The sequence below is a fragment of the Pinus tabuliformis genome, chromosome 3_1 (assembly GCF_031772625.1).
Source record: "Pinus tabuliformis cultivar Carrire ecotype Pingquan chromosome 3_1, CPIR1, whole genome shotgun sequence".
Lineage (NCBI taxonomy): Eukaryota > Viridiplantae > Streptophyta > Pinopsida > Pinales > Pinaceae > Pinus > Pinus tabuliformis.
Window position 1 is genome coordinate 778,225,485 of NC_142301.1, and position 18,217 is coordinate 778,243,701.

Consider the following 18,217-nt stretch of genomic DNA (forward strand, 5'->3'; position numbering starts at 1 on the left):
TATGGTTAACTGTGTGGCAAACTTAGGAACAACCAAACTCTAGCAACAAAGATAAGTCAATGCTCAAGCTTTAGAGAATTGGAAGGGAACCAAAGATTAACTACTATATTAATAAATCACAATAAATATATAGAAAAAATAAAACTAAAATGATAGTTATAATACAAATAATAAGGTTCACACATAAATATATAAAAAAAGTCAAACTAAAATAAAAGTTATAATACAAATGATAAGATTCACAAATAAATATATAGAAAAAATCAAACTAAAATAATAGTTATAATACAAATGATAAGGTATAATTATGCTCAGACATAAATAATATAGAAAAATTTAAAACCATATTAATAATAGAAATAAAATATAATAAGAAGAAAACAATAAAATATTTATCTTTATTATATGAAAATACTTTTTATTAAATAATTATCTAATTTAATGAATTTTGATTATGATTATTTTAAAAAACCATGAATATATATAGAATAAATAAAAGAAAGCTGTAATGAAAAGCAAAGAAAATTTGCATATCCTTATTCACATGGACCTGTCATTTTATAAATGTCATTACCTATCTAGATTCATATGAAAAATTCCTTTTATAAATATCATTTTTATAGTTGTATAAAGATAATATAATTTAATGACACTCAATCCATAAACTCATATACCCTTTGGAAAAGTAAAAAAAAACAAATAAAATATACACCAAATCACACGGGAATCTCTTTCTGTGAATTTACTATATAATTTAATAATGTGATAAGACTCAATCTTTAAAGTAGATATGCACTGAATTAGAAAGTTAAAAAAAAACAAATAAAATATATATTTAATTTAACAACTATTAAAAAGACGCTTTATAAAAAAACTATAAATATGTTTTATACAATATTTAATAATTGTATAAAGAAAATATAATGGAAGAAAATTCAATCCTTTAATTAACCATGCACTTACTTCAAGGTGCAAGAAACGATAAAATATCCACCAAACTCACAAACTGAGATTTAAGATTAATGGGATTCTCTGTGAAAAACAAACCGAGATTTAAGATTAATGGAATGCTCTGTGAAATGTGCAATGCTGGTGATGCAGACTCCTTGGGAGCATGCCCTGATCCATCACATCATCTAGGATACCGAATACATAGATACGTTTTCTACTCATGTCCGGGAATCTAAATGAGATTCAACTTGGTTTGAAAGTTCATAATTCCCCAAGGAAAAATTCGTCTTTATGCCTGACCACGGAATACTGACCTATGAGGGTTCAGTGATGCACTTGCTTTGCCAAGGGGGTGAGGAGAATATCCCACCTGCCAATAAAATGCTCGTATACTGAACAGCTATGGACAGAAGTTAAGCAGGTAACAGTTATAAAAAGCATCAGGCCTTGTCAATTGAAGAATGCATGAGAGGTCGGTAAAATAAAAAAGAATCGCACGATTTCAATGTCTTACCTTGCTGCATTATCTGGAGTATTGAGCTCTGAAGTAGCTCAAAATTCTGAAGAAAAACATTTCCTTTTTAACGTATCAACACAGATCAAGGCAATGTTTTCAGTATGCGGTTATAAATTTACAGATAGACAAACCCTAAGCATCGGGTTATAGAGATAGACTAAACCGAAGCATCGGGTTTTTCTTGTGGCCTTCCTTGAGTGCTGAGGTTAATTCAATTATGGAGTTTGGGAATATTCAGTAAGTAATTGGATGTACAAAAGTGGGGCGGAAAACTTAATCCGATTTGATTCTAAAAGACTTTTCAAATCGACAATCCAGATAAATATGACTATCTTCAAATGCAACCGGATCAAAGTAGTGATGCTGGAAGGATCAGAGTATGAAGAAACAATCATACTTATTATACGAAGGATAACTAATTCCCTAAATTCTCTTTGAACATAACATTTATAATATTAGAGTACTACTCCCATATATTTCTTATTCAATCTTTCTCCCATATATATAATTAATGACAGACCTTAGATGACAATTTTTAATAAAATCACGAAGTACTTCCTAGATTGCAGTTAGCATAAGCATCATAACAAGGAGAGTTGTAACCCACTATAATAAGAATTGAATCGTATGGCAGCCAATAACATTTTTTTAATAAATTCACTACTACCTCTAGGCATCATAAGCATGGTAACATATCCAGAGTTGCAACCCATTGATCCTCAGAGGCCCACATCTCAAGATTTTAATATAGCTGTAAGGTATTCTCTGGGCAAGCATTTCTCCCATTTATTTTGGTTATAACCATAACGTAACTAAATGTTGTAAGTGAACCAGGAATTGACAGTTCTTGTAAAATCTATCTAGAGGAACTCTCTGATAATACTATGATAAATGTCTGATATTCACTGTCATTTCAAACAAGATCAAACTAAAGTAGTATTGAATTTCAGATTATAGAATTTGTTTTAAAAAATTTCATATACTGTAATATTCAAGATGTGAAAACTCCTTAAATTTGATTTTCAGATTTTTGCAAATGCTTGGCCGGCAACATCCACTGCAGGAGGAAATACTGTCAACGGTCTAAAAAAATATTACATACCAGATGCTCTGGCGAGAAAGGTCCAGCGTCCTTCTCCGTGCAAATTTACAATACCAATAAGTTGCATGTCCTCTTCCACAGTCCATGGACCCTTCCTCGTATCGGCTTCGTTCTCATAATCAAAGTCTGAACCTCCCCACAAAGATCTGTTCGCCATTAAATGAGCGGACTAAGCCATTCCAACTTTCTGTATTTCTATTGTGAATGCTTCATATAGGCTCCCCTGTCTCGGACATTTATGCCTGCCGTCGACTGCACAGTCGCAATCTGGAGACAGATGAATTTAGGCATGTCTCTATAATCAGCGAATAATGAATGTTCCCTTCATCTAATCTGGCTTCCGAGGGTCGAATCATTTTGTCGTCCGCCATTTATAGCCATCTTCATAGGATACCCTTACATGTTCATGATTCGGAGGATCAAAATCGGGCTCGTTCCGTGCCAGCACGACAGAGTGAAGGACATGAAAAGATCCTCTTTGAAGCATAGTTAAAAAGGCAATCTAACAATAACATCCATACGCGTGAAATTACCATTTTCAGCTCCTTTACACGACGTCAGGCCGCCTCCATTATGCCGGAGGCGCTTCCAGAGCTGCCACGTAAAGTCTGCAGGACCACTATAGGGCATCTATATCGATATATATATTCAGACAGGGGGCCGTGCTGACAGGGAGCCGTGTCTAAGCGGTACATAAATATATTTTGAGTCCCAGATATTGGCGGGGTCAAAAAGTCATAAAATAAAATAAAAATGGGAAATTATTTGTCCAAGGCAACTCCAGCATTAGTTCAAGAATGTTCTAAAATTGCTGTATCGAGTGTTACTACAATTATATATATGGAAAGTTCAAGAATGTCATCCAGTTGGATTTCGGTAAGTTTTCATATTCGAAATTGTTTTCAAATTATTAGGGTTATTTATTAAGATTTTGTTTGTGCTTGATTTAATTATGAAATAATATTTTTTATTGAAATAATATTTTTTATGATAATTTTAATCTTGGTAAAGATTTTTAAAAGTTTGAATTGAAGTTGTTTAATTTGTAGAATTGGAATGCTTTAAATTACATTTTTTCTTGAAATTATTTTGCTAGTGAAAATGTCTATTTTGTCTATAAATTAAACTATTCTTTTTATTTATAATGAATTAACAACCTTCAAATAATTAATTAATAATAATTTATTATATTAATAAGCTTGTTTATTTGTGAATTAACAAAATTTGATTATAATTACTTAATAATAATTTATTATATTATTAAGTGTGTTTATTTTAAAATAAAGGTTTTATAATTTTAATTTATTTATTAATAGTTATTAGGTTAACTATATAAAATAAATGACTAACAAATAAACATCAAGGCACAGTAAGTATCAAACTATTTCTCTCATCATAGAACTCAAGTTGCTAAAATTAAAAATTTCATAAAAATTAACTAAAATTATAATTATATTTAACATAAAAATAATTAATATATAAGTGAAATGTATATACATTTTGAAGGAATATATAAGAAGATTTTTTACCGTGGATATATACAATATTATGGTTTATCAATACTACATGACCAAAACATAGAAGGCATTTCATATGACACTTGCTCACGTAACATTTTTTAACTTAACTAATTTAATTAAAAGGAAAAAAGTCATAACTACTTTGAAAATATACTTCAACCCTTAAATTTGCTTATACTATTAAGAATATTCTATGGAGGTCACATTCTTACTATTCACTTAATAGTTATTAATTATTAAATTAAAATTCTAGAAAAAGAATTTTAATTTATTCATCAATAACTATTAGGTGGATAGTAGGAATTTGACCACCAATAGAATATAATAGAATACTTTTAGTAGTATATGTAAATCAATGTTTGAGATTTATTTCAAAAGTGTTAGGAGTAGTTTGTTCTACATTATGGGTATATTTTCCAATCAAATATTTTCAAAATCCTACAAGGATTTACCAAAAGTTGTTTCATTGGATTTCTCCTTCTTTCTAATTAAATTGATTAATTAGAAAAATGTTACAGGAACATGTATAAAATGAATATGAGTTATGGTGTTTTTAGGCATATAGTATTAGTAAGCCATGTTATTTTATTGTAGCAAAGGCTATTAAATAATAAAATAAAATTGAATCTCATAACTAAAAATCTTGATATGTGTTTTTCTAAATCCATATATATCCAAGTCACATATTAAGTCTTTTCATAATTAATAATAATAATAACAATTTAAAAATTATAATTTAGTTAATTTAATTACTCTATTTAATCTTAATAATATGAAATATTAAGATTAAATATGAAATATTTCTGTTCATATATTATTTGATTCGTCATATTTATTAACTATTTAATTTATATAACTGTATTAAGATATTAAACTATATAAAATAACAAATTAATTTAAAAAATAAAATAAAATAAAAAATAACTTTCCTGATATTAGATTTTTGATACAACTTTCATAACCTATAAAAAATTATAGCATAACTTTAATCAGTCTACTAATTCGAAAACAAATAATAATTAATGCAAACATAAATTGAATCTATTCTATTGTAATCTAATCGAATCAATAGGGCCTGGAGTATGCCCTAACACTGCTTCTGCTTGGCTAAGAGCTCGTCTTCCTCGGACGTAAGGAAACAGGGTAACGGCCCAAGACCCAGAGGCATCTGGCAGGAGTGATAGTCTGCTCCCTTACGGACCACCAGCGGGTTATTTCAGGTGGCGTGGTTTTCCTTGATAACAGTGATGTGTCAACTGACATTCGCGGATAGCAGCGAGAGATGGCTGTCCTCACTGTTGGTTTGACAAACTGAGTTTTGATAGGTTTTTCCACCTTTTGAAAAAAAAAAAAAGAGAAAAAAGAATAATTAAAAAAAAAAAAAATCTAATCGAATCAATGAAATTTATACGACATCCTAAAGAAAACTTCTCTGATAATTGACTTACTCAACCGAGACACCATGGCAAGGGCTAACCAGCCATATATTGTGCCATTAATGCCCTTGCCAGCTATGTATGGGCAGCACGTCAGGCAGGATGGCATAGGATGCATACATGACTCCGGCCGGCGACCTCCCGTTTCCGGTGACATACCCGGGACCCACCAACGAGGGCCCGCCCACCCCGTCCCTCCGTTCCCGCTAACCACGTCAGCGCACGGGATCTATGTTCAAATGAAACTCTTCCCTCGCGCCCATTTCATTAAAATTGATTTTCGAACGCCGATGGCTCTGCAACCTGCTCTGCGCATCCGCTGCTAACAACCGCTGCATCCTGCTTTGCATGTCCTCTGCTACGTGCTCTACGACTGCTCTGCGATCACAGGTATTTCTCTGACTACATTTGACAAGTCTGTTATTTGTCTGCTGCGAAATCTGGCACATGAACTCTCTCAGAGAAAAGGAACATTGGGTTCATCTTCTTTCTTAGGGTTACTGTGAGATAAACTTGCTAGGGTTCCCCTCTTGATTCCAGCAGCATTAGGCAGTTGGATCACTGGGTCCTGTTTGCTTAGACGAAAAATTCTCACCTAGACAACGAGCATCTGAACTCTTCATTACTCGCAATCTCTTCACAGACTCCACAAACATGCTGAAAAAAATAAAAGCATTTTTCCATTCAGAAATCTGCCTGTAACGAAATTCTGGATTGTCAACTTGAAAGTGAGGATAAGCATCTACTTAATAGATAAAATTTTGGTTTCACATAAACTTATGTGAATGATCAGTAGCCCCTTGTGCAGATTCTGGAACCGGCATACCAGATAAGAATGTTACCCTTGAAACTGCCATAAGGGATTTCTCAGGCAAATTGGAAGGATCTATTTGTGAGGAAAACGAGGCAGAGATTTTCCAAAGCTTCACTTCCCATACCTGCCATTGTAAATTTAGAATTCAGTTCTTTGACAGTAATAGCTCAGTTCTTTGACAATACTACTATTAGCCCTTAATGATACTTGCATCCGCAATGGAGGAGGAAAAAGATATTGGTTATTGAATTAACCATAAACAACAAATCATGACAGATAAAAAGAGATCATCTAAACTATAGATGATTTAAAATGGTTAGTTTAGTTGAGGATACTGGACTTTCCAACAGAAAATAAGCTTTACAAATATTTATATAGGACAAGGATGTGACTTTTCATCTCTACTATTCATCTTGCAGGCAGTCTTGCTGATGATATCAAAGGATTTGCAGAATTTTGCAATGGCACTAATCCTTTGACATGAGGAACTGTACCCTTGATTTGACAGGAAATATTTGAAGCTTTGCTGATTGAGAGCTTCAAAGTCTATTCATGGTTCCTCCAATACGAAGAACCACCCGTAGGCGTAAAAAATGGAGTGCAGCGTGAAATCAACATGATCAAAATCCCTGGAAACAAGCTACAATCTCAGTAAACAGTTTAATACAGGAACTCCAGAAATATCATAAAACAAACAGCTATATTGAAGGGAAAATCATATGCAATTACAGATGTAAAGAAGTTTTTCTTGATAACCTTTTTTACTTCTACTATGAAATATGTTTTGTCAACTTCATCTAGTGCCCTAAGCTCATTTGGAGTTTTATCATTTAAATATTTTATCATTTATTTTGTTGTTAGGACTTTGTTTTCCAACTCATTATTAATTATTTTGATGACTGTATATGACTTTCCTAGTAGATATTTTTGTTCTTCCACAATGCAAATATATTTCAAAACTGAGTGCATCACCTGTATGATTTCTTCCAAAACTTTCCACTTTGCTTCCAACAGGGAGAAGTTTCTTTCAATTTGGCCTTCAATTTATTGATTTCTTCTTGAGAGACTTATTTTTCATGTATCAGTTTTTTGTTTCTTTCATTTTATGAATTGAGATGCCTTTCTTTGATATTAAATTGTACTTTTGCCTCTACTAGAGTGCCCATGTTTCCTCAATTCTATTTCAAATAATCTAAGATCTGATAATGCTTTGGACATTTGTTCTACAAGATCCTAAGTATATATGGCATTTGAAGTGGAAGCAACACAGACATGAGCCTTCTGAGATAGTTCTAAATGCTAAATCTTCTCTTGCAGATATTCAATTTCATTGTTTCTTCGTATAAACTCTTCTAGCAGTTGCGCCTTTTCTTTTTCTACTTGTAAAAGTTTTGTTGTTTGTACATGTTCAATTCCTAGGATTTTCAACTTTTTCCTCAAGGACTGCATTTTTGTTTATGTGTTTTGAAGGAGAATATTGATAGCCTTTATGTTAATTGGATTCACTCCCATATTCATTGTTAACTTCTTATATTCTTGTAATTGCATATGATAAAACAAACTTCAAGTTAAACTGATATATGGATAACCACAATTACATACACAGTAAAAGCTGAACAGTAAAAGTGCATCAGTATGCTTATAAATCTCTATATACAAACTGTATGCTCTTTTCTATTACACTGCAATAAATTAGAGGTTTCCATTAACATTTTTTAATAATAATAAGTTCTGGCTACTTAATGCGGATCATTCACAAGGCTGTGTAAGCATTCTTGAATTATGAGACTAGTAACAGAAAAAGGAAAAATGGTTACTTCAACTTAAACTGATATATGGATAACCACAATTACATACACAATATGGTTATAAATTTTGAGCTGACAAAGAGTATATATATATAATTGGCTCGTTTTGTTATATAAGGCCATGGTGGGTATGCGATTGCATAACAACGTGTTTTTTTCTTTTTTGTTACAGCTGAAGCTCCTCCTGGTGCTTTGTTATTGCGTGAGGAGATCAAGGATCAACAGACCTTGGCTCAATCTACAGTTGCAACAGTTTCTCAATCTACAGGACTAGTATCTCTGTCTCAATCTACTGGGTTACATGTTCCTCTATCTATGAGTTCACAGTCAGCCAACAATATAAATTTTCAAACGCCTTTGCAAGGAGTCAAACAGAGTGAGTTGAAATCAGCTTCATCAATTGCTAAATCCAGTGAAGTCAATCTGGCAGGTGCAAAATTTACCTCAAATGTATCCCAGTCAAAATTGCTTGAGATTGTCTCCAGAAGTAACCGACTTATGCAATGGGCATCTGCCAAACCAGCTGAACATGTGCAACCTGTTTCAAGTGTCTAGACGACAACTTCTGGCAGCACTGGTTTTGATAGAAGGTTGGATGGTAATTCCAATTGTGTGGCCAGGGAACCATATGGTGATACAAAACTATCAGGCATTTCTAGTAGTGTTCCTCAATTTATTCAACAGCAGGCACCCATGGACATGCCTCTGTATATGCGTTCACAGCTGAGCTGGATGCATCCTCAGAATCTGTCATCTCATGCCACTTCTCAGGGAGGTGTAAACTCGATGTTAGAATTGCCGAATTCAACCACGCAGAGTCCTTTTAATTGCAGGCAGATACCAATGGGAGCTGATACATCCCAATCTCAAAAACAACTATGGAAGTCTTTACCTTCAAAACAGCCTTCTCAACAGACATCTGAATTTTCAAATTCGATTCCACCAGATTTGAATGTAGAAAAACAGTCTCCAAGGTCTCCAGTTAGGCAGTCTTCTGGAATGCTGGTTGATTCACAGCCTGATTTGGCCCTCCAGCTTTGATTTATTGAGCATTTAAAAGGTTGACAGGGAACATAATTATGTGTGAATCTCTTGGGACAGTTTTGAATAACTTGAACTTCTTAGTGGTTGGTGAAATTTGTTGGCTAGTTAGGGCATTGAAACTGGTTTCCTTCTATTTGTATGTTTAACTATGCTTGTGGTTCCTTTGCAGGCACAAACCAACTTGGTCTTTGTAATATCAAAAGCTCTGCATTTTTGCGACCATTGAAACAGTTCTGTTAATATTATTAAGGGAAAAATTCATGAACTCTTAATTATTTCAAATTCTGAGTTTTTCTTGTTTTCATTAATTATACACAATTCCCACTTGTTCCTGAACTTTGGCTGCTGATGACCTGTGATTCTCCAAGCAAGTTTCTAGGAGTACTGCACTGTTTCTAGTCTATTCTGTCAGCATTGTCGTCAAATCTATATCAAACCTCTTTTTCCATCCATATTTTCAGGCCTTAAAAGAAGTGTGGATTGATAGCACACCATAATTCAGGTGGAGATTGAGAGGCACAGAAATGTCTAAAATATAGCATTTGAAGCTGTCAAGGCAGACAATATATTACAAAACCTAATAAACTCTGGAATTGTTGATAAGGAAGTAATTTTGTAATTATTGAGGAAGATAATGCTTCCTTGACAGTACCCTCATGCTATGAAACTCTTGGTAGGCACAACCATCAGCAATATAAACTACAATCCAGCACTGTAAAATGATTGGCATCATTAATCTCTTGGTTGACTAGAAAGTCTATGCATCTCTGCATATGATGTTGCAGGAAACAACTTAACGATACCAGTGTCATATTGGTGTGATAAGAACTAGTGTATTATGGCAACTCTGACATTCTATTGGAAGTCTGAATCACTGTAACAGAATTTTTGCAAGGTTCCAGAATGACCAAAGAAATTGTGCTTCCCAATGCTATATGAAATGAGGACAGTGGGATCTTTGAAACATTCAGAGGCATACAAAGTGAACGGGCTTCCCATTGTTGTGCATCAATGGACATGATTATCACAGCTCGTTTAACCATTTATGTCATATTGGTTCTTCCAGAGACCCTGAAAACCCTTGGGACATGGTCGAATATAAAATTGTCATAGATCCAAAAAGAACCATGATTAAAGTTCTGAATTTCAGTTGAACTGACACACAGTAAATGGCTGATTCACGTTGATGAAAAACTCACCTGTTCTTGAATCATTTCAATTTTCACTATATGTGACATTTGGTTATTCCCTGGGTACTAATATTTCTCGTTGTATGGAGGGAATATAAATCCCATCTAATTAAAATAACTGAATGGAACACAAAAGGAAGAAGCATCAGTCAGTTTCTCAAAACAAATTGTTGGAAGCACATTGGAGGAGATTTCAAGAGGGTGTGCTCCATTAAAGAAAACTGTTGAATGGAACATCAGTTTGAGATGACGGTATACACATTAAATCAGAGATCAGTTTCAATGGTAGACATGAACAGCACCAATCTGTTGTCAATTTTCGGTAACACTGGTTTTCCTCTCAATTGAGTGGCCAGTTTCTGCAAATTAATAATCACTTAATTTACAGATTTAATTGAAATGATGATTTTTCAAAAGTGAGTACAATTTCTAGGTGAGGCCTAAGATCAAATCTAGGGATTGCCATTATAATGCCAAGGGTATATTCAATAGCCAAATATACCAGGAATTTTTGATTTAGCAAGATTTGAGACTCCACGACAGTGGGGGAGCCTACTCTTTGAGCCTTATCACAAGGAGCTAAAGATGCCCCTGTGTGATTTGAAATCGGGTGGAGAGGATAACATCCCATTGTGCCAACCACTGAAAAGAGGATTTGAAATTTTGAAACTGGATAAAGGGGATAATATATCCCATTGTGTCAACCACTAGATCGTCCCATCAAGAAAAAACAAGCTCGTCCCATGAAGAGAAAACAAATCCAAATTTTTAAGCATGTTTTGAAGACATAAATTTTTAAGCATGTTTTGAAGACATAAAAGGTTCATGGTAACTGATTTGGTTTGGCAGGATATGATAAAAGAGGCATGCAATTGAAGAGATTAAAAACTCAACAGCAGGCATTAAGTTTTATTTTGTGAAACAATACTTTAAGTTAACGAGAGAGCAAAAGAATAAGAAAGGTCATTTGGGTTGTTATCCTGCCCCTGAAGATAAGTGAGAGATCAGAATGTGAGGGCAGGTGACTGAGACTCCTGGTTAAGATATTCTAGCCAAAAGCAAAAGGAAAAATTCTCGAGAGAATTCACACTAACAGTAATGTAAGTTATTATCACCAATCAGAATCATAATGTTCATATTGTTGCAGGATAAACTTAATTGGAATTAATTTTGAATAAAAACCACCAAAAGCACAGACAACCCAGATAATGTATAATTGCCCCTTTACTATACTTGTATGGTAAAATTGTGCAGTGCATATATTACTACAACAGGGGCAGTAAACTGTCCCTTCCCGAGTGGTAGAGGTCCACTTATCATCAAAGATATGAAATGTAAATGTTTCTCCAAGTACTGATCTGTTATAGATGCCAGGATCACCACCAGCAATGCTCTGATTATATTGCTGTGTATGCTCGGATTAGTTTTCAAAATTTACTTTGGAAAGTGGCATTGATTATTGTTCTTTTGTTGAGCCTGAGATTAAATAACCAAGGGCATGGTTTTTGATTTTTTACTGCTAAGAATTGTTATATGTAACCCTTCATTTTCATATTATGGATTACTTTATCTTGTTTTATGTAGATTTATTTTTTTGATATCAGTCTACTTTGCAATTAAAATACAGCTATTAGCCTATTGCTGGGCAAATGACTTTACATGTTAGCCAGTTCAGACTTTCATTTCATGGGTGTATCTCTGTTTCTGATTTTGCTTAGTGTTTGCATTCTAATCTGGCATATACAACTTTGTACAAATCAAGTTTGCATTATTAATCATCATGTTATTATGAGTACTGGATACAGAGAGTTCAAGAAATATCTCCCTCTGCAATATTGATGTCTCTGTTATTTATTTGTTCATGCTTATTATAGCAATTTGCTTTTGTATTCATGGTGATAGGAATGCGTATACTTCAACTAAATTACCGATTGTGATATGTGTAGAAGATCGTTTATATAGAGATAATTACATATATTAGCTAAAATTGTTCAGTGCACATAACATATGCCTTTATTGTCGTTATTGGATTTACACATGTTCCACTACAACAGGCCGTGTACATTTGTATGTTTTTAAACAAAAGTTTGCTTTAGCTTGAAATACAGAAGAAAAATAGTTTTGTTCGTATCACTTACCTATCAAAGCATGTAACTAAACAAGATTAATACCAACAGAATTAAGGAGAAAACTTCTAGCTACTTGGGCAATGCCATCCAGCACATCAATAATATTATTGCAAGAGCTTCTGATTGATGATGCAAAAGAAGTGAGGAAGCTAAAAATTAAAGCCCAGCTAAAGCAGCTCAGCCTCAAAAAGAACCCAAACCCCATTATGTCATTCTTTGTCATTCTCAGCCTTTGGTGGCATGAATGGCTAATAATCCAATCTACATAGCAAGGACTGAACAATCTTAGTTTTTTCAAACAGTTGAAAGATAACAAACCCCCCAGATATTTTACCCAAGATAGATTGTTGTGCAACTAATTGATAAATCAATGGCTTAGGAATTTTTTTTGATGATGCTGCTCAGGGACAACCTCAATTCAGTGGAGCTGGTGGAATAATTTTCTTTAAGAGGTGCTTATTTTTTCAGTCTAAAGCCGGTCTAGAGAAAGAACTAACCATTAACAAATTTCAGAGTTTAATTAACAAATTTTCAAAGCTCGTGACCTTAAAGTTGACTCTCATTCTTGCTGATGGAAAAATGTGTAAACAACATCCAAATTTATGTGATTCATAAATGGTAATAAACTAGATGAAGAGTGCATGCACTATGGAAAGACAAATGTTAAGATCGATTTTGAGGAAGTCTAGTTCATCACAAAACAATTTTACCATCTTTTTTCAACATGTGTAACAGGAAAAGGATTGAGATGACAGAGGGTCTTTCCAAAACTGTTAAAGATCCATTTTAAGTCGAGTTCATCACAACCAATCTCTTTTCAACATGAGTACAGGGAAAGGATTGAGATGGCAGATGGTTTTTCCATAACTACTTTCTGGTTGATTCCTGGTCGTTGGCACATTATTCAAGAGGAACGTGGTCTCTCAGTTGACTATTTTCATCCTTTTTTTCCTTTAAGTCGTCTGCTCTGCTCTATGTATGAAATGTATTCTTGCAGAAATTTATTCTAACGAAGTTGTGGATCATTAATGCTATTCCATGATAATGTGAGCATCCATGCACTGAGAGTGTAGCGTAATTATGCATGGAGGTTGATTAACCTACAAGAAATAAGAGGTCTAACATGAATGTTACTAAAGTTCAGTTGTGACGGTTGTCTCACCCAAATGTCGAAGAATGGTTATCATCAGACGACCAGAGGTTTGCAAACATGCTTGAACCTGGCTATAAAACAGTTGTCCTTAAAGAAACAAAAAGAGAATTAATACTTACATGTTCCAAGTGATCAGCATTCTAAGTTTATATGTAGGTGTTAAGGATTCCAACTTCGTGTCAAGCAACAAGTTGAAGGAAATAAATATGTGGTGAGTGCATATAGTATGGAAAGCAAGGAAAAGAAAGGATTTATTACCTAGAATTGCTTGTGTGTTGCAAACCCTACTCAACAAAAATGCTTCAAATGAAGGAAATCAGATTGCTTGTGCAGATAGTTGTGTTGTTTTATGGAGCAGCTGCAAGTATGTGGATGGAATTAACAGGTGTAGATAACAAGGTAACTATGAGCCTTTGGTACCCTCCAAGTATTAATAGGCAATCATGAATGATGCTTGAAGAAGATTGTGCATACATATTATTAAGCTGAGGAGTTATAATTCCATGTCCAATAGTAGTCTAGTCAAGTTTGAAAAATATTAAATGGACATAATTAAAACCAATCAAACATTCACATATTCATATGCACTGAAAGCAATGATCCACACATTTGCCAACTTGTGGATGGCCTTTAGAATCACCAGTAGGTTAAGAATAATTAGTTCACCTCAAATATAATGTACATAATTGGACACATGAATTCAGTTATAACATGATTGGACATCCAAGGTGAATGATATTACAAAACCAAAAAAAAGTACATCCACGAGTACTTTACTGAAAGAACCACGGTATGAGAATCCCAATAAAAATGACAACCATGGTGTATACACATAGTCGAGACCTATATTGATGCTGATCAATGTTTGCCAGTGGAATGAACGATGATCCTGAATCATCTCTGGCACCTACATCTACACTTGAGATTGCTCCAACCATTAGATGAGTAGAGATTTTATGGATCTCCGCAACGTGTTTTATCGAAAAAGAATTAAATCGAGCACTCCAGATTTTTGCCTCTCTGTAGAGGGGCCTCAAATTGTCTGCGCGAACATTGTAGATGCCTTCCATGTGATTACAGATTAATTCTGAGTTTGTCAGCACTGTTATGTTATTCACCCCATTGTGTTTTGCCTCTTTTAAACCTGCAACAAGTGTAATGTAGTATTCTTCGTTATTGGTTGTCTTTCCCTGCACTTCCCATATTCTATAAATCACATGATTTTTTGCCCCATTGTGAAGGACAATTTTTAAAGATGCTGGACCAGGATTGGGGCGGCATGATACTTCAATGCATAGTGTCCACTTTTCCACCATTCCGTGGGCTTAGAAGCACTGCATAGTGACAACAACAAAATAGATTCATGTTAGAATACTTTAACATGACAAAATATCCTGATTGAAATTGATTATTGTTATGCTACCTCAAGTCTGAATGCACATCCTTGAAACATAACAGAAAATACCATATCAGTGATAAGACTTAGAGGATGCACATCCTCAGCATCAGCAAGTGTCAGAGGATGAGTCCTCTACCACAATTTGGCTTGACAGCTCTTCAGGTTAATTTTGTTTGGTTTATCCTTCGGTAGATTAACTAATTTTTGCATGAAATGTGATGCAGTCTAAAGAGTGTTTGTCTCCCTGACTTTGGATGTTAGCCATGGTTTTGGATTCTCCTTAACTCATCAGTTAGCTCTGGTATTCTTCCTGATCCAAGAGATCTGCTGTTGAATAATTTCAGGTAGTATCTGCTCATAGGATTGCACTCATCATGAACAATCCTGATTAAATGTCATTTACTACTGTTTGATTTATCATTTATACTTGAAATTAACATCGACTATCACATGCTGGAACCAACAGCTTCAACCAGGGCAGCCACAACAAGAATTAGGAGTCATGGATTTTCTACTAAGTTTGCTTCAGGAGCAAAGCGAGGTTTCTCTGATGCTCTGGGAGTGAATTTGATGCGTGATTTTGGGTTTGGATTACCAGAGTCGGACTCAAAGTTGTTGAATCAGTTACAGCCAAGGAATTTCATATTTCCTTGGGCTGTTCCGCAGCAGTATGGCCTTGCAAACGCTTGGCTCACTTGGGAGCAGAAAAGCAAGCAGAATTTGCAACACTATTCCAAGGCTTTAGCGCCCAGCGGGATTCCAGATGATAAAACGAACAATCGATTTGGGGAGGGTGCTATATCCACCCAAAATACCCAATCTGTAGTTAAAGCTTCTCAGGAGAGCCAGAGACCGCCGGCGCCTGTTGCTGCCTCTGAAAAGATACAAACCCCAGCTGAGACTGATCGTGCTCCGAACCAAAGTGTAACCCCTTCCAGGTCTGTACAACTTATTGTTTTTATTTTCTTAAATTTTTGGTCTTTAATTTATCTTTCCTTCAATTTCTTTGTGTTTTTTCTTTTGAGATTTTGGGTAGAATGCATTTTTCATGAGTGCGTTTAATTTTTTGGCTGTTACAGAGCACCGCCGGTGGTAGGATGGCCTCCTATCTGGAGCTTCAGAAAGAATTTGGCTGCGCAACCCAAAGTAGCCGCGGCCCCCTCTTGTAATCGTCCTCCACCTCCACCTCCAGCAGCAGATCCAGGGGAAAAGAAAATCAACACCATGTTCGTCAAAGTAAATGTGGATGGCGTGCCTATAGGCCGCAAAATTGACTTGAAGGCCTATGACAGTTACGAAAAGCTCACTGCTGCTCTGGATGAAATGTTCCGAGTCGCCATAAATGGTTTGTTTCCTAATCTCTCAATCTTGCACAGAAATTATGATAGAAGTATTCTGAATCTTTCGCTTGAAATAAACATACAAGTTTTCTGAATCTTTCGCTTGAAATAGACATAGAAGTATTCTGAATATTTCGCTAGTTCTATTTGCAGCTCAAACATCGGATGCAAATCCTTTACCTGAAAATAATAATAACCAGGCGAGTCTCTTGTTTTATCATCGTTACAGGCAGATTTCTGAATGGAAAAATGCTTTTATTTTTTTCAGCATGTTTGTGAAGTCTGTGAAGAGATTGCGAGTAATGAAGAGTTCAGATGCTCGTCGTCTAGGTGAGAATTTTTCGTCTAAGCAAACAGGACCCAGTGATCCAACTGCCTAATGCTGCTGGAATCAAGAGGGGAACCCTAGCAAGTTTATCTCACAGTAACCCTAAGAAAGAAGATGAACCCAATGTTCCTTTTCTCTGAGAGAGTTCATGTGCCAGATTTCGCAGCAGACAAATAGCAGACTTGTCAAATGTAGTCAGAGAAATACCTGTGATCGCAGAGCAGTCGTAGAGCACGTAGCAGAGGACATGCGAAGCAGGATGCAGCGGTTGTTAGCAACGGATGCGCAGAGCAGGTTGCAGAGCCATCGGCGTTCGAAAATCAATTTTAATGAAATGGGCGCGAGGGAAGAGTTTCATTTGAACATAGATCCCGTGCGCTGACGTGGATAGCGGGAACGGAGGGACGGGGCGGGCGGGCCCTCGTTGGTGGGTCCCGGGTATGTCACCGGAAACGGGAGGTCGCCGGCCGGAGTCATGTATGCATCCTATGCCATCCTGCCTGACGTGCTGCCCATACATAGCTGGCAAGGGCATTAATGGCACAATATATGGCTGGTTAGCCCTTGCCGAGACACCATATCGTCGAGCAAATACGATCAATCCTACCCATGGAATTATTTTTCTCTGAAATCGACAAAGGGGCAGCGATGTGGTTACCGATACACTATGAAATTAATTTTCTCTGAACTCGACAAACAGGGGGCGATGTGGCTGCTGATGGTTGGATGGAACAGCCATTATTTATGTCCAGCTTTTCGTACAAAAGAATTGTTTACTTGAAATTATGACAGCGGAGACTTTATCCCAAGCTGCCTCGTGGACTGCAGCCATTCGATTTTATAAATTGGTGATAACGTCGGTAAAACACAGTGTGGACGATGGCTCCCTTCATGCACGCCAGACAGGCGTACCATCTCTGAGATACGAAGTGTCGCTGCTTTGGAATAAATTTGTTTAAAACTTCAGATTCCTTATTTCCCATTGGATTAATCCACTCGTTTTTCACGGCACAGGTTAAAATAGAAAACGAAAAGCCTGGTGAAAAGGCGGGCTAGAAGAAGCATTGCAAATGGCAACCAGCAATTGCATAAATAACTATCAGCCAATGGCCTTGAGACAGACATTAATGGAAATCTAACCCAGCAATTTTATAATAACTTTGAAGTACCATACCAAATAATAAAATATAGTAAGAATCTTAAAAAATATTTGAAAGTGAAATTTTTTATATTTAAAACCTTTAGCATTAAAAAGTTTTATAATGGTTTACATAAAATGTAATTTATGTAATTTATTATTAATGTTTTGGGCGAGTTAATTTTTTTATAAAATAATGTTGTCAAAAGATTTATTATAATTTAGTTCCAATCAAGTAATAAAATATAGTAAAATTTTTAAAAATAATTGGAATGGAAATTTTCTATATTTAAAAGCTTTCACATTAAAAAGTTTTATAATGGTTTACAGCATGTAACTTATGTAATT

At 35.1% G+C, this 18,217-nt stretch overlaps 2 protein-coding genes and 1 long non-coding RNA gene across 4 annotated transcripts in view; 1 reads left to right on the forward strand and 2 right to left on the reverse strand.

The window, feature by feature from the left end:
• The window catches only part of LOC149189705 (uncharacterized), a 41,816-nt gene extending 38,894 nt beyond the window's left edge, over positions 1-2,922 (reverse strand). The window contains exon 1 of the mRNA XM_089413268.1: positions 2,571-2,922. Within this exon, the coding sequence (XP_089269394.1) occupies positions 2,571-2,727 (157 nt within the window). The 5' untranslated portion in view covers positions 2,728-2,922. The remainder of the gene's footprint in view (positions 1-2,570) is intronic.
• An 11,389-nt stretch (positions 2,923-14,311) lies between these two features.
• LOC149189706 (uncharacterized) lies at positions 14,312-17,281 on the reverse strand. The gene is made up of 2 exons (XR_016256426.1): positions 16,939-17,281; positions 14,312-14,998 (listed from the first exon to the last, which is right to left on the reverse strand). It is a non-coding gene; the product is annotated as an uncharacterized LOC149189706 (long non-coding RNA).
• On the forward strand, positions 15,499-16,798 carry LOC149189707 (auxin-induced protein 22B-like). 2 transcript variants are annotated; one of them, XM_089413271.1, is made up of 3 exons: positions 15,499-16,001; positions 16,143-16,408; positions 16,545-16,798. In XM_089413271.1, the coding sequence occupies exons 1-3, from the start codon at positions 15,514-15,516 to the stop codon at positions 16,781-16,783; spliced, it is 993 nt and encodes a 330-aa protein (XP_089269397.1). In that variant the 5' UTR covers positions 15,499-15,513; the 3' UTR covers positions 16,784-16,798. The 2 variants fall into 2 exon arrangements, with proteins under 2 accessions (XP_089269397.1, XP_089269398.1); XM_089413272.1 differs by having other exon boundaries at positions 16,557-16,798.
• Positions 17,282-18,217: the final 936 nt, after the last annotated feature.

Excerpts from the sequence above, each read along its gene's own strand:
- LOC149189707 (XM_089413271.1), top strand. The coding sequence starts at position 15,514 with ATGCTGGAACCAACAGCTTCAACCAGGGCAGCCACAACAAGAATTAGG. Across the intron at positions 16,002-16,142 it reads CAAAGTGTAACCCCTTCCAG|AGCACCGCCGGTGGTAGGAT; the intron begins GTCTGTACAACT and ends TGGCTGTTACAG. Across the intron at positions 16,409-16,544 it reads GTTCCGAGTCGCCATAAATG|TTCTATTTGCAGCTCAAACA; the intron begins GTTTGTTTCCTA and ends ATATTTCGCTAG.